At 39.4% G+C, this 14,425-nt stretch overlaps 1 protein-coding gene across 2 annotated transcripts in view; it reads right to left on the bottom strand.

The window, feature by feature from the left end:
- Window positions 1–676: 676 nt before the first annotated feature.
- LOC125455319 (peroxisomal N(1)-acetyl-spermine/spermidine oxidase-like) overlaps window positions 677–14,425 on the bottom strand; it is a 70,658-nt gene continuing 56,909 nt past the window's right edge. The window contains exons 12-15 of one of the 2 annotated variants that reach the window (XM_048537098.2): window positions 13,705–13,957; window positions 6,905–7,017; window positions 6,241–6,404; window positions 677–2,547 (exon numbers count right to left, since the gene is read on the bottom strand). In XM_048537098.2, the coding sequence (XP_048393055.1) occupies window positions 2,425–2,547; window positions 6,241–6,404; window positions 6,905–7,017; window positions 13,705–13,957 (653 nt within the window). In that variant the 3' untranslated portion in view covers window positions 677–2,424. The remainder of the gene's footprint in view (window positions 2,548–6,240; window positions 6,405–6,904; window positions 7,018–13,704; window positions 13,958–14,425) is intronic. The other variant, XM_048537099.2, reaches the window with a different exon arrangement.

Raw genomic sequence — 14,425 nt, 5'->3', positions numbered from 1 at the left:
TGTGTGCCAAACACTCGTAAGCAGCATGTGTCACAACTAAACCAACAGATCTGATCTAAACTGTGCAGTCCACATTCAGCCGTGAACGGTGATGGACAATTAAACAACTCACTGGAGGAGGAGGCTCCAGAAATGTACCTATTCCATTGATTGGTGGAGCCTAGCTCTTCACTTTGAAAGACAATGCTGAAGCACTTGCATCCATCTTCATCAAAAGTGCCAAATGGATGATCAAACTTTGCTTCCTCCCTTCGACCTCAACATGACAGATGGCAGTCTTCATCAAATTCAATTTGCTCTGTGTGATATCAAGAAACAATTGGAGGAACTGAATATTGCTTTACCCATAGCCAAGCTGTTTGATAAGGTTACAACTGGCACCTACCCGTCAATACCTGAATTGCTCAGGTATGTCCTTTCCACAAAAAGCAGGGCAAATCCACCCTGGCCAATCTCTGCCACATCATTCTACCCTCAATTATTTATAAATTGATGGAAGGAGCTATCAACATCAGCTATTGAGCAACATTTGTAAAGGAATAACCTTCTCACTGATGCTGAGTCAGGGTTCCACCAGGGCTATTTTGCTTGTGGTCTCTTTACAGACTTGGTTCAAACATAGACAAAAGAGTTGAATTCCAGAGGTGTGGAGTGCTCCACTGTTGACGCAGCGCAGTAAAAACCAGAAAGACCTGGACAACATCAGGCTTGGGCTGATAAGTGGCAATTAACATTGTTACCATATAGGCAGTTTAATGATGGTACTAAGTGAGTAAGAAAGCAGAGTTCAGAGGGTAGACTGAATTGAGGGAACATATTTGGGAAACTATAAAGTTTTATTTTATATTTCTTCAGTTAACACTAATCAAATTCTTAAATTAAATTTTCAGACCTCAGGCAGCAATTTTACACTTGCTGTCTCTACAACCAATAACCAATTTGGTATAAGAAGTTGCTGTTCAAACCAATATAAATTCTGGATAACATTCACCACAGGATTAAGACTAGATACGTCTTGGAGGTACATGAGTGAAACAGCAACTTTCTTTATCTTTAAAAAGATTAAAAGCCATGGTCAGAATTTTTCTCAGAAACCATGCCTAAAACCTTGAGGAAGTGGAGAGGTATGGCGAGAGTGGAACAAAATCAAAGTTGCTGGAAAGGGTCAGCAGGTCTGGCAGCATCTGTGAAGGAGAAAATAAAGTTAACATTAATGCGGAGATAGTAGGAACTGCTGATGCTGGAGGATCTGAGATAACAAGGTGTGAAGCTGGATGAACACAGCAGGCCAAGCAGCATCAGAGGAGCAGGGTCTGAAGAAGGGTCTCAACCCAAAACGACAGCTTTCCTGCGCCTCTGATGCTGCTTGGCCTGCTGTGCTCATCCAGCTTCACACTGTGTTATCTCTTAACATTAATGCTGAGCTTTTCTAGCAAGTTTGTTTTTGCTCCTGATTTACAGCATCAGCAGTTCTTTTGTTTTTTATGGTGAGAGTGGAGTGTATTGAAGGGAACGCGAGAGGCACATTAGCTGTTGTGCTAGTGTGGTCAGATGGAATGATGTCTTCAGGTTTTCTGTCAAAGCTAACAGTTCTTTCCTTAGACTGTTTATGTATGCAGTCATATTCACTGCACACACATCAGAATCTCAGCAGAGGAATTCTGTTATTTCCAATTCAATGCAGAACAATATTTAAAATATTTGGTCAATTTGATTATATTTAGCTTAGGCAGCCTGCAACAAATATTTTAATTTCTTAATGAAATGCTTTTGTAACTTCAAATATTAGGTAAATAGACTATCACATAATGTTACTCTATTGCAATCAGTTGCTCATATAATGTTATGCACACTACCTCACTTACGCATACAGATATTTGATATATTAGAGAGAACCAAGGGAGAGCTAAGTCAATTCTCTGCATAAATGGATGTAAGCAAGAAGAAGGATGTACTGAGAGAGACAAGAAAAAGCACTGGATTTACAACAGCTGATTTTTCAAAACTCCTAACTTCTCCACCAGAACATGATATTTGCAGTTAATCTGTCTTTTTGGTCCTTTCTGTAACTCATTTAAAAGATTGTTCACAACATTCATCACGCTTTGAATAAAAGTTTTTTTTAACCAAAATCAGTCTGAACTATGATGGTCAAATTCCAGCCTTTGGTTTATTATCACTAAGTTCACCGGAACAACCACATACAAATGAGATTGACATATTTGATATGGTTTAGTCTAAAATAATGTTCTGATGAAAATATTTTAGAAGTTAAAAATTAGCAGTTTTGCTAAAAGATCGATTATCGCATGTACAATTGACTATTTTGCTATTAAAGGGGTTTGTTTGAGAAAATGACAGCAATCAAAGAACTGGAAAAGGAGTAAGTATTCCAAATTTCAGTTCTGCTTTCATTTTAGAAATTCATTTGGTGGAGTAGTGATTAATCAGTCGATCAGCCTCTCTCCAGCCCGACAGCAGTGCTCCATGGGTGGTGCTGTGGGAGCTCCGATGAGTTGCTTCACCAGCAAATAAAATCTGCATCATCTGGAATCAGAGGGACACAATTATATTGCAACAGTTTAGCAATTTTTAATGATTTGCGTCATGTAGATTCATCAGCAAGAGGGATGACAATATTGGAACGAGTGCAATATTTTCCATTTACCATACAGCAAGTGGGCAGTCTAATTGTCTTGTTTAATAGAGGCCTCAATACCACATCTTCATCTACTCTGTCTCATTTGTAGCCTCCGGCACTCTGTTCTTGTTTCAGATTTCCAGCATTTGCACTTCTTTGCATTTATAACAGATTGCACTCCGCTGTGTTTATTATCAATACCGTTGTGATCAATATTCGCAACATGGATAACAACCGCTTGTGCATAACATCCTATTGAAGGATAACTCAACCAGGAGCCTTCAGGAGCAGGGTAGAGAGAATTACATTCACAGCTACACTGTATTTACATATATCGATAAGCAAATAAATGTGTTTAGTTGGTAAGATTATCTCCGGTTGTACAGATGGCATTTTACAGAAGCTTTGAGCATTATGACAGAAAAATTATTAATCAGACATTCAGAGAGTGATGAAAACCAGCAAAAAAACATTAACTTTAATTCTTTACTTTGCAATGAATGAATCAAATACCATCATCTGCAAGACACCATCTAAACCATACATCATCCTGACTTGGATGCATTTCTTTATCATTACTGAAACAATGCAGTGGCATTTCTTAACGTTAGCATTCTGGGAGCATATTCAATACAAGAACTGCTATGATTCATAGAATCATACAGATCAGAAGAGGCCCTTCAGCCCATCGAGTTTGCACCATTTAGAACTACTCTAATCCCATTGTCCAGCACTTGGTCCGTATTCCTTCAAGTACTTTTTAAAGGTTGCTAGGTTTCCCTTCTCAACTAACCTCCCAGGCAATGCATTTCAGATTCCCAGTACTTTCTGAGTGAAAAGAAATGCTTCAAATCCCCTCTAAACCTGTTGCCTTTCACCTTAAAATGTGCCTCCTTGTTATTGACCCTTCAATTAAGGGGAACTGTTGCTTTCTATCCACCCTGTCCATGCCCCTCGTAGTCTTATATACCTCAATCTCGTCGCCTCTAGCTTTCTCTGTTTGAAAGAAAACAAGCTGGACTTATCCAGCCACTCTTCAGAACTCAACGACATTGCTCCAGCTGTGGCAACATCCTAGTGCATCTCCTCTGAATGCCATCTGGCATAATCGTATCCTTCCTGCAGTATTCTCCTACCTGTAGTATAGTGACCAGACCTGTACCTAGTACTCCAGTTGTGGCCTAACATAAGTTTTGCACAATTCCAGCATAGCCTCCCTGTATTCATAGACTATGCCATGATTGATAAAACTAAGTGCCTTTATGCCTTCTTAACTACCCTACTAATCTATCCTGCCACCTTCACAAACGAGCACTGCAAGATCCCTCTGTTCCTCTGAGCTTCCTATTGCCCTGCCATTCATTAAGTACTCCCTTGTCCTGCTACTTGTTTCAAAGTGCATCACTTCACACTTTCCAGGGTTAAATTCTATCTTCCATTCATCTGCCCACTAACAAACCGTCTATATCTTCCTGTAACCTAAGACTATTAACTATCTGGCCAATCTTCATGTCAGCTGGAAGTTTACTTGTCATCCACCCACATTCTCATCTATATCATTTATATATAAATAGTCATAGAGTCACACAGCACAGAAACAGGCCCTTAGGTTCAACTCATCCATGCTAACCAGCATCCCCATCTGACCTAGTCTTGTTCGCCAGCATCTGGCCCATATCCCTTTAAACCCTTCCTGTTTGTACACCTATCCAGATGCCTTTTAAATGTTGTGATTGTACCAGCCTGCACCATTTCCTCTGTCAGCTCATTTCATACATGCATCACCCTCTGTGTGAAAAAGTTACCCCTCAGGTCTTTTTTAAATCTTTCCTCTCTCACCTTAAACCTACATCTTCTAGTTTTAAACCCCTTTACATTAAAGGGGCCCAGCACGGATCCCTGTAATATGTCACTGGACACTGGCCTCCTGTTGCACAAAAAACCTTCTACCATTGTGCTGGTCCATCTTACCAAATCCCCTGGATCCTACATGTTTTCAACTTCTTTATCAGTCTCACATGTGGAACCTTATCAAAGGCTTTGTTGAAATTCATATAAACTACATCAACTGTACTACCCTGATCTACATACCTGATTACCTCCTTGAAAAGTTCAATCAAATTTGTTAGGCATGACCTCCTTCTGACAAAGCCATGCTGACTATCACTGATCAAACCTTGCCGCTCCAGGCAAATATTAATTCCCTCCATCAGAGTTTTCTCCAATAGTTTCCCCACCACTGATGTGAGGCTGAGTGGTTTATAATTCCTTGGTTTCTCTCTACCACCCTTCTTGAAAACTAGAAACACCTTAGCTGTGTTCCAGATCTCCTCCAAGTCCACAGAAATTTGGATTGAAGGCCCTCTCATGTCCTCCCTGTCTCCCATAGCAGCCTTGGATACAACTCATCTGAACCTGGTGATTTGTCCAATTTTAAGCCTGCCAAAACGTCCAACACCTTTCTAATCCCTATATCAAATTGTTCAAGAAGCTTACAGTTCCTCTTCCCAAATTGTGTGATTGCAACCACAGTTCCCAGAGTGAAGACAGATGCGAAGTGTTCATTTAACACTCTACTAATTCCTTGCACAGACTGCCCCTTGGGTCACTAATAGGCCCACTTATTCCCTGGTTACACTTTTACCCTTAATATACATATTTTGGTATTCTCACCAATCTTAGGCACCAGTGTTTTTTTCTCCTCCACTATTCACCACTGATTTCTTTGAGACGCTGTGAACTGGTGATAAATACAAACCGTCCACATGCTGTAAAGAACCTGAAATCCAGCTTTTCTCTGATGGGTTTCAGTAGTCTCCCTTCTCTGCTTTCACCATTCATTCATATTTGTGATTGTGTGCGTTAGAGAGTGTGGCGTCTTGGTAAACATAAACTTTCATTGAAACTTAGATTCTAATTATCCTTATACAAGGCTTCATTTAGAGCTATCTCTCAATCGTTCTGATGCATGTGGTTTGACATCACTGATGATCTAGACTATCCTATTACGTATTAATATTAAACGTTTATGCTACAAGTTAAGGATCTGTGGAGCAGGACATTTGATTGGGATTGTTTCTTCCTACACTGCGACTCTTGTTCCATATAACACAGATGTGTGTACACTAAGTTAGAATAAGACTGTGCTGAGTTGATTAGTTTATATCGATTTTATGCTTTGTCTCAGATTTTAGGAATAGCCACTTGCGTTGAGTACTGGTGGCCAAGAAAGTGCACTTCTGTTTTTGAAAGTAAGAAAGCTGGAGGGAGATAGAAATACACCTTACCAATACAAATAAACTGTAAGGTTATTTAAAATTCTAAGAATGATACATCAATCTTCATGCCAGACTGTTGAATAGTATGTAAAATCCAAAAGAACTGCGGATGCTGTGAATCAAGACAAAAAAAAGTTACCGGAAAAGCTGTGCAGATCTGGCGGCATCTGTGAAAGAAAAAATAGAGTTAACGTTTCAGGTCCGGTTCTGAGGAGGGGTCACCAGACCCGAAACGTGAACCCTGTTTTTCCCTTCACAGATGCTGCCAGAACTGCACAGCTTTTCCTGCAACTTCTGTTTTTGTTGAATAGTGTGACTTACCGGAGAAGGAATTCCCTCTTTTGCCTGTGGTAGGGGTTCAGCCAGTGTGTCGATCATGTCTCCAGTTGAGTTGATGGATATATGGGAGTAGGAGCCCCGAGTGTAAGGGTTACTGGACCATTTTGTCACAAAAACATTTTTTGGTGCAGGCAGCGAAGGTCTCCCTAGGAAATATTACAGAGGTAGTTAAAGCAGACCTCACAAAAACATGCCCAAATAATTTCTGCCAAAATCATATTTGTGATGCTCCACTGCAGAATATGCTGGAAATGATCTGACTGCATCGAAACAGAGTTTGTCTTTCAACAGAACTGGGAAATTTATAATCAAAATACAAATGGAACGTTAGAGTGAAAGGATATTGCAGAAAAAGAACAAAAGGGAAGATCTACAATGGGATGGAGGGCAGGAGTTTTTGAGTGATGAATGGTACAATGGTGTAAGAGAACATGCAATGAGACAGAGAAGACTCAATAGAAATGTTGGCACTTGCTGACATTTTTGAATTTAATGTCAAAATTGGACATTGATGGAGCTTCTACTGAGAATCATTATCATACCATTTGGTTTATAAAATTTGGTTGAGTGTTAGCTCACCCAATCTGTTTATTCTATTCGTTTTACCCCATAAATATGTAGATTCCTAAAAGTTCCAAATTCGTACCAGTAAACTGTCTGAAAAGTTTGGTGAAGTTCGATGCTATTTCCTCTGGACTCAGAGACTCTACAAACTCAGCTTCTTTCCCGGTGATTGTTCCCACAAGGACATGACCGTACCTATGAAACAAGAAATCAAACTTGGTCAATAGCAGTTTTGTTTTAAAAAAAAGGATAAAATCTTGTGATAAACATTTTCAGTTTATATTGACTAATAACTATGCTCTGCTAATGCAGCATCTAGGTAAATGCTGAATCAGAAAACTTTTATTTTTCAAAACCAGTAAACTCAAACAGTTAGCCATTATGCATAAGAACCCTTGGTGAGATGACAAGCTGGCCAAACTGAAAAACGCAATATATACTTTGAGCATCATTTTCCCCTTTGGGCCCTCTCTTGCTGACATGATTCATTCTTCTTCATGAGTGAATTATCCATTCATGGGATGTGAGTGCCACTGACTTGGCTGGCATTTATTGCCCATTCCAAATTTCCAGAGGGCAGTAGGTTTGGAGTCACATGTAGGCAAGACCAGGTAAGGGTGGCAGTTTCCTTTTCTAAAGGACATTATTGAAACAGATGTGTTTTTTCAACAATTGGCAATTGATTCATGGCCATCACTAGATTCTTTATTCCAGATTCCTTTGCCATGGCAGGATCTTGTGACATTACTGGGGTCTCTGGATTAACAGTCCAGTGATAATACCACTAGGCCATGGCCTCCCAAGATAAGCCTAGATATTTAGCAACATGGGCTACTTTGTAATGGAGGCCATCATGTACAATTCTTGTGAAGGCAGATGGACATGCAGTGGTCAGCAAACCAAAGCAAGGGGAAATTTCTGAAGAAGGCTCCTGACCGAAACATCAGTTTTCCTGCTCTGCTGATGCTGCTTGGCCTGCTGTGTTCATCCAGCTCCACACTTTGTTATCTCTGACTCCAGCATCAGCAGTACCTACAATCTCTATATTAGGCCTCACTGATTTCCTTCTTCCTCGCAAGCTCAAGGGCTCTGGGACCAGTTGTGGTGCACCCTAACCTCTGCACCACTGCACCCCCCCAGCCACGCCCCTCCCAAATGTTTGACTGACTTAGTATTCAAAGCGAGTTTTGAGAAGATTTGTAGCTCAGGTTGAGTATTCAAAGTATTCAAAGTTAGTATTCAAGTTTTCTCCACCTTGTTTATGTCAGCACCATATAAAATGGTATGGAAACCAACAAACCCTTCAAGGGAACTCAATGAGTATGTTCTTTGCATTATTGTTGTTTGTGAGTAATCTTTCCAAAGTTAAGATTAGAGATGGGTGTAATTTGTGATGCAAATGATTATGCAATAGATCCACTAAAAAAGAACAACATTTATATTGGGGATTTAGTGTAAATAAAATCCAATGGTACTTTCGGGCAAATATAATTGGGAAAAATTAGGTAGATGATTAAGGGAGGGGACACCAGAAATGATGATAGGAACGCTGCCTTAAGGAGGGCCATAAAGCAGAAGAGGGAAATGGTTTAGGAATTCCAGCATATGGGCCTGAAGGTGTGGCCACAAATGGAGGGGAAGGTACAAGAGAGTAGCGTCAGAAAATCAGGACTTTTGGGTTTGAAAGTTACAGTCAAACAGAAGGTAAAGGCTACAAAGAAATTTCAGCATCAAGATGCAAGTTTTAAGATGGAGTCATTGAGAGAATGGAAGCCAGTGCCAATCAGCAAGGTAGGGATGATAGGGAGCCAAGATTGGGGTGGAAGTATGATCCATATCAGAGAATGTTGAATAGGAAAATGTTTAGGGAGGATCAAGTATGAAAGTATGAAAGGCCAATAACAATTTTTAGGGCTGGAGGAAGGTTTCAATGCTTGGTAAACTACAGCTTTTTGATAGGAGCTTGTGATGTTGCAGACATTACAATAGGCAGGATGTGCAAAGGAGAATATGCGTGACCAGAAATTCAGCTCAGCCATAAATTGCGTAAAGAAGTTGTGAACAGTTTGGTGAAACCTGAGATGATAGCCAGTTTTCGGTAGAAGTCAGTGATGATAGATAGCGTCTTCCAGCTGTGGAGCAATAATGAATTGCAACTTCGTCTGGATATTGGGCAACCAATTTAGCAAAAACAGAAATAGTGAGATTGAGTGAGATGATAGAGAGATAGAACTCGATGTTGCCAGTGTATCTGTGGAAACTGACCAATGCCTTTGGACGATATTATAAAGGGAAAAAGAGGATGAGATATGGAGGGGAAGTGACAGGAAGAGTAGTAATTGTTAGAGAGGCTCAGGCTGAAAAAGGACAATAGTAGAAGCAACTGACAGCAGAGTTGGATAATGGAAGAAGATGGTGTCATTAACCGTGTTGGTGCGTTAAGATCACAGTCACAGAGGATTTCATATCTAACTTTGATTACATAGGAACATACAAAATAAGAGCAGAAGGAGGTCATTCAAGCCTGGGGGCCTAGTTCACCAGACAATGACATCATGGTTGACCTTCTACTTCACACCACCTTTCTGTACTATCCTGCTAACAGCCTCTGTCTTGAACATACTCAACAACTGTGTATCCAGACCTTCTGGGGCAGAAGGTTCCAAGACTGACTACTCCCAAGTGGAGAATTTCCTCAACTCCGTCCTAAATGGCCTGCGTTTTATTCTGAGACTGTGGCTCTTGGTTCTACCCTACCTCACACCCCCAACCCACCACCACTGCCTTATCTCAAAAGCCAAGGGAAACCTTGACCTGCATCTGCCCTGTTCATCCCGGTAAGGATTTTATTTATTTGAGTGAGAATTATTTCACACTTTTCTAAACTTCAGTGAATATAGGCTCACTCAGTTTAAATTTGCTTACAGTACAATTCGTCTATCTCAAGAGGTAATTTGGTGAGTATTTATTGCAAACTCTCTACAAAAAGCATATCTTTTGTTTGGTAAGCAGATCAAAACTCTATACAATACAGCATGGTCTCACCGAGGCTGTATATAATTACAGTAAGACATCTCTGTTCTGACATCTAAATCCTCTCCCAGTAAAGGGGAACATACCATTTTCCTTCTGAATTGTTTACCCTACGTTAACCTGTAAAGTCTTATGAACAAGGACATCAAAGTTGTCCCAATTTTTCACTCTTTAAAAAAAAGCTCCAAATCTATGTATTTCCACCAAAGTGGTTAAGCTTACCTTTCTCTAACGTTTAAGGTTGTTTCATTCATGTGGCAATGGTTGAAGCCTCAATGGAGAGATTCAAATTTGTTAGTGGAAAGATGGGCACAGATTTGTGAAACAACAATTTGCTGAAGAATTATGGAGAGGATAGGGAGATGAAAATAGAACAGTGGTGGTCAACGAGAAAAGGAGTTACGTGCTGCGATGGAAATTTTACCTTCATAAATCACTGAAGAGTGGCTCTGTACTTATTTTAAATTTTCCTTTGCCTCTTCCTCCCTCTGCTGGTATAATAATCTTTACATTTGGTCATTCATTCAAACATAAGGAGTGATGGACTATTCTGAAGAAATGTAAGGATTTAACAACAAAGACAAATACTAAAAGACTCCAAGATAACAAGGCATGGAGCTGGATGAACACAGCAGGCCAAGCAGCATCAGAGGAGCAGGAAAGCTGATGTTTCGAGTTGAGACCCTTCTTCAGAACTCCTGTCTTCTTTTGTTACTTCAATGTTTGAAACACTTGAGTAATGCAAGATAAGCGGGTCACTACTACTTCAGGAATGAGTGGATTTTCTGATAGAATTATGGCACAGTGAAGGTAGATCGCAATATTTGTTGCCACGCGCCACCATGTTACTTGACAAAGATGGGCAGCTTTTACATTTTAAGTTAGGTTGTTGCCCAAAATCTTCTTGTGGTTGCCACCCTTGAAACAAAACTTTTCTGAATAGCAACAGAAATTAAAAGACATGTTTTGATTTTGCACCCTTAAATTTTACTCATGAAATAAACCTTTTAAGAGCAGCGACTAATCACATTTAAGTTTCTTAAAACTCTTGAACCTAACTTGTTGACAAATCAAAGCAGAGTAAATATTTATCTGAATGTTACAATTACTGTTTACAGTAGGATACTGGTGTTGTTACTGGATGACTAACCCACAGTGGTGAGATCAAATTTACTGCAGCAGTCAGAGAGTTTAAATTTAATATGGAGTCATAGAGTCATACAGTACGGAAAAAGGTCCCTTCCATCCAACTGGTCCATGCCAATCCAATCCCAAACTAAACTAGTCTCATCTGCCTACGCTCGGCTATATCCTTCCTAGCATTTTTTATTCAATGCACTTATCTAAATGTCTTTTAAACATTGTAACTGTACCCACATCCACCACATCATCTGGAAGTTCATTCCATACACAAACCACTCTCTGTGTCAACAAGTTGCCCCTTATATCTTGCTTAAATCTTCCTTCTCTCACCTTAAAAATATGCCTCCCAGCCTTAAAATGCTCCACCCTAAGGGGAAAAGACACCTGCCATTCACCTTGTCTATACCCGTCATGATTTTATAAACATCTGTAAGGTCACCCCTCAATCTCCAATGATCCAGTGAAAAAAAATGTCCAGGCCTTTCCAGCATCTCCTTAGAATTCAAACCCTCCATTCCCAGCAGCACCCTGGCAAGTCTCTGCTGAACTCTCTCCAGCTGAATAATATCAGTCAGATAACGGGGTGAACAAAACTGGACAAAGTGCTCCAGAAAAGACGAACGTCCTGTACAATCTCAACATGACATCCAAACTCTTGTATTCAAAATCTGTGCAATGAATGCTAAGCGCCTTCTTTCCTGAGCTATCTTCATGTGACACAAATGTCAAAGAATTATGTACATGAACCCTCAGGCATCGCTGTTCTACAACAATATCCAACGTCCGACTTTTAATTCTATAAGTTCTGCCCTTGTTTGTTTTACCAAAATGTAATATCTCACATTTATCCAAAATAAACCCCATCTGCCCCTCGTCAGCCATTGACCCAATTGATCAAGGTTTGTTTGTAATCTGAGATAACCTTCTTCATTGTTCACACTGCTCCCAATGTTGGTGTCATCCGCTAACTGACTAACCATGTCTTCTATATTCTCATGCAAATTCCTTATATAAATGACAAAGCAAAAGTTCATTAAATACATCTAATATGAAAAAAAGTTAGTGTCTGTAATAGTAACCATGAAATTACTGTATTGTTATAAAAACTGGTTTATTCCCTTATGTTGCAGAAATTAACATGTTCCTAGCTAGTCTGGTCTATATGCCACTCCAAAGCCATAGCAATATGGTTGTCTCACCAAGCTACACAATCATTTCAAAAACATTATGACAATCTGTAAAGAATTAACAATTTATTTCAGCCATCACCTTCTCCAGGGCGCTTTGTGATAGCCAATAAATACTGGCCTTGCCAGCTAAATCATCATCCATGAATAAATAAATTTGGAAAAAAATTTACTCTTAAAAATCATTCCAGTAAATTTTGTTAAGAAATCACATCTCTGATTTTATAGATGTCGCATCATCATTGACAATTGTGAATAATCCAAACATTTAATAATTTGCCAATGATACATGGACCAAGAATTTGCAATGCTTTTGATGACCAACTGTCAGCATTTGCTGTCATTACTGTCCTGAATCTGCCTGTCCCTTCAGGATACAGCAGGATTACAGCTAAATGTGAAAATCCTGAAACTTCTTTGATTATCCATTCTCAGGATGAGGGCATCGTTCGCTTGGCCAGCATTTATTGCCCATTGCAGAAGGCAATCTGCTGTGGGCCTAGAGTCACATGTAGGCCCGATCAGACAAGGATGGCAGGTTCCGTTCCCTAAAGGGCATTAATGAGCCAGATGGTTTTTCCTGACAATTGACAATGGTTTCATGGTCATCATTAGACATTTAATTTCAAATTCTTAATTGATTCTAGTTTCAACCTGCACTGTTTCTGCTTCTGAATCTTTTAGTATTAATTTTACTCCTTTGTTTTACAAACTAATGTGATTAATTAAAAATTTTCCTTACAACCTGTAATCTTTAAACCCATCCATCAAATGGCATCTGCCATGTGGGACTTGAACCCACACCCCCAGAACATTAACTGAGACTCTGGATTAATAAACTAGTGATAATACCACTAGGCTATCAGTCCTCTGCCTCTCAACGCCCTCATTCACCAAACTTGCAATTAGAGAAATACACTGATTGGGCAAAATGTTTCCATAATACCTATTACTGCTAGAAGGTCTTTAAAATGTTGTTCCTTACCCAATGAGCAGCACCTACATAGTTTGAAATTCTTGCCATCCTTTACATAAAGAGGTGTTCCATAAATTTACTCCTTTTTTTTGACAATGACCCATGTCTTACATTGCTGAACTAGAAGGAATAGTTCCTCCCAAGCTACCATATCTGTTCCTGTTAATATTTGATCAAATGACTCCCTAACCTTCTAAATTCTAGGGAATATAAGCATGGTCTGTGCATTCTCTCCTTGAAATTTAATCCATACGGGTGCAGATATCATTCAGGTAAAACTACATTGCATTCCTTCCAGGACAATATATCCTTCCTAAAATGTGGTGGCCAATGTGATCAGGGCTTTGTATAGTTGAAACAAGAATTCTATAGCATTGTGTTCTAAGCTGTAATTAGATAAAGTGCACAACATTTCAATTTTACCAATAACTCTGTTCAATGTAGGTGTGTCATACACTTTGTATTTCCAATTAAGATGCAAAGACATTACTGCAGAACATGTTCTGCCAGCATACAGATCAGAATTTTTTTTTCTGTTAGTACCTTTCTGGTGGCCTGAACACATAAACGACTGGAACACATCTCCACCACTCAACCAGGTTGGGTTTCTGGGCCGACAATGGGGTCTCATCCTCCCAGACCAATCCAATTATGTCTGTATTTTCATCCCAAAATGGGGCCTCATACTCCAGGTAAATCTTATTCATTGTGCCAAAGCCCATGGCTTGAATAGCATGCTGATAATTTTCAGGAAGGCTTGGCTGAAACAATGACTGACTATTTGCCTTTAGACAACCTGTGAATGAAAGCAAAATATAAATGATATTTTAGAACATCATTCCTTTCCCTTAGTTACTCCATTGTAGTTTAAAGTAGCCTTTTTACAATTGGCAGGTTATTTCCTTGTGTAGTTTGATAATGTTAATGTTTTGCTCACACCCAATGGTGATGAAAACAGTGATCAATACCATGATGGTAAAGCTACCTAATTTTATGGAAAGGGTTTAGGAAATGATGTTAACTCTGAACATTCAGACAGTTACTACTTTCAACCTGTACTGTTTCTGCTTCCAAATCATTTAGCATTAATTTTACTCCTTTGCTTTACAAACTAATGTGATTAATTGTTCATTTTCTTCCAACCTGTAATCTTTAAACTCATCCTTTCAAGTTCCCTGGCCATTTGCAGAGGTGGAAATCATTTGAGAAGAATGATCTTTTGAGAAGATTCAATCAGTTCAGGTTATACAGGACGTTGGTGAGA

This window comes from Stegostoma tigrinum, chromosome 10, assembly GCF_030684315.1.
Source record: "Stegostoma tigrinum isolate sSteTig4 chromosome 10, sSteTig4.hap1, whole genome shotgun sequence".
Taxonomy (NCBI): Eukaryota; Metazoa; Chordata; class Chondrichthyes; order Orectolobiformes; family Stegostomatidae; genus Stegostoma; species Stegostoma tigrinum.
Note: the sequence above shows the minus strand (reverse complement) of the source record. Positions and strands in the feature narration are given on the sequence as shown.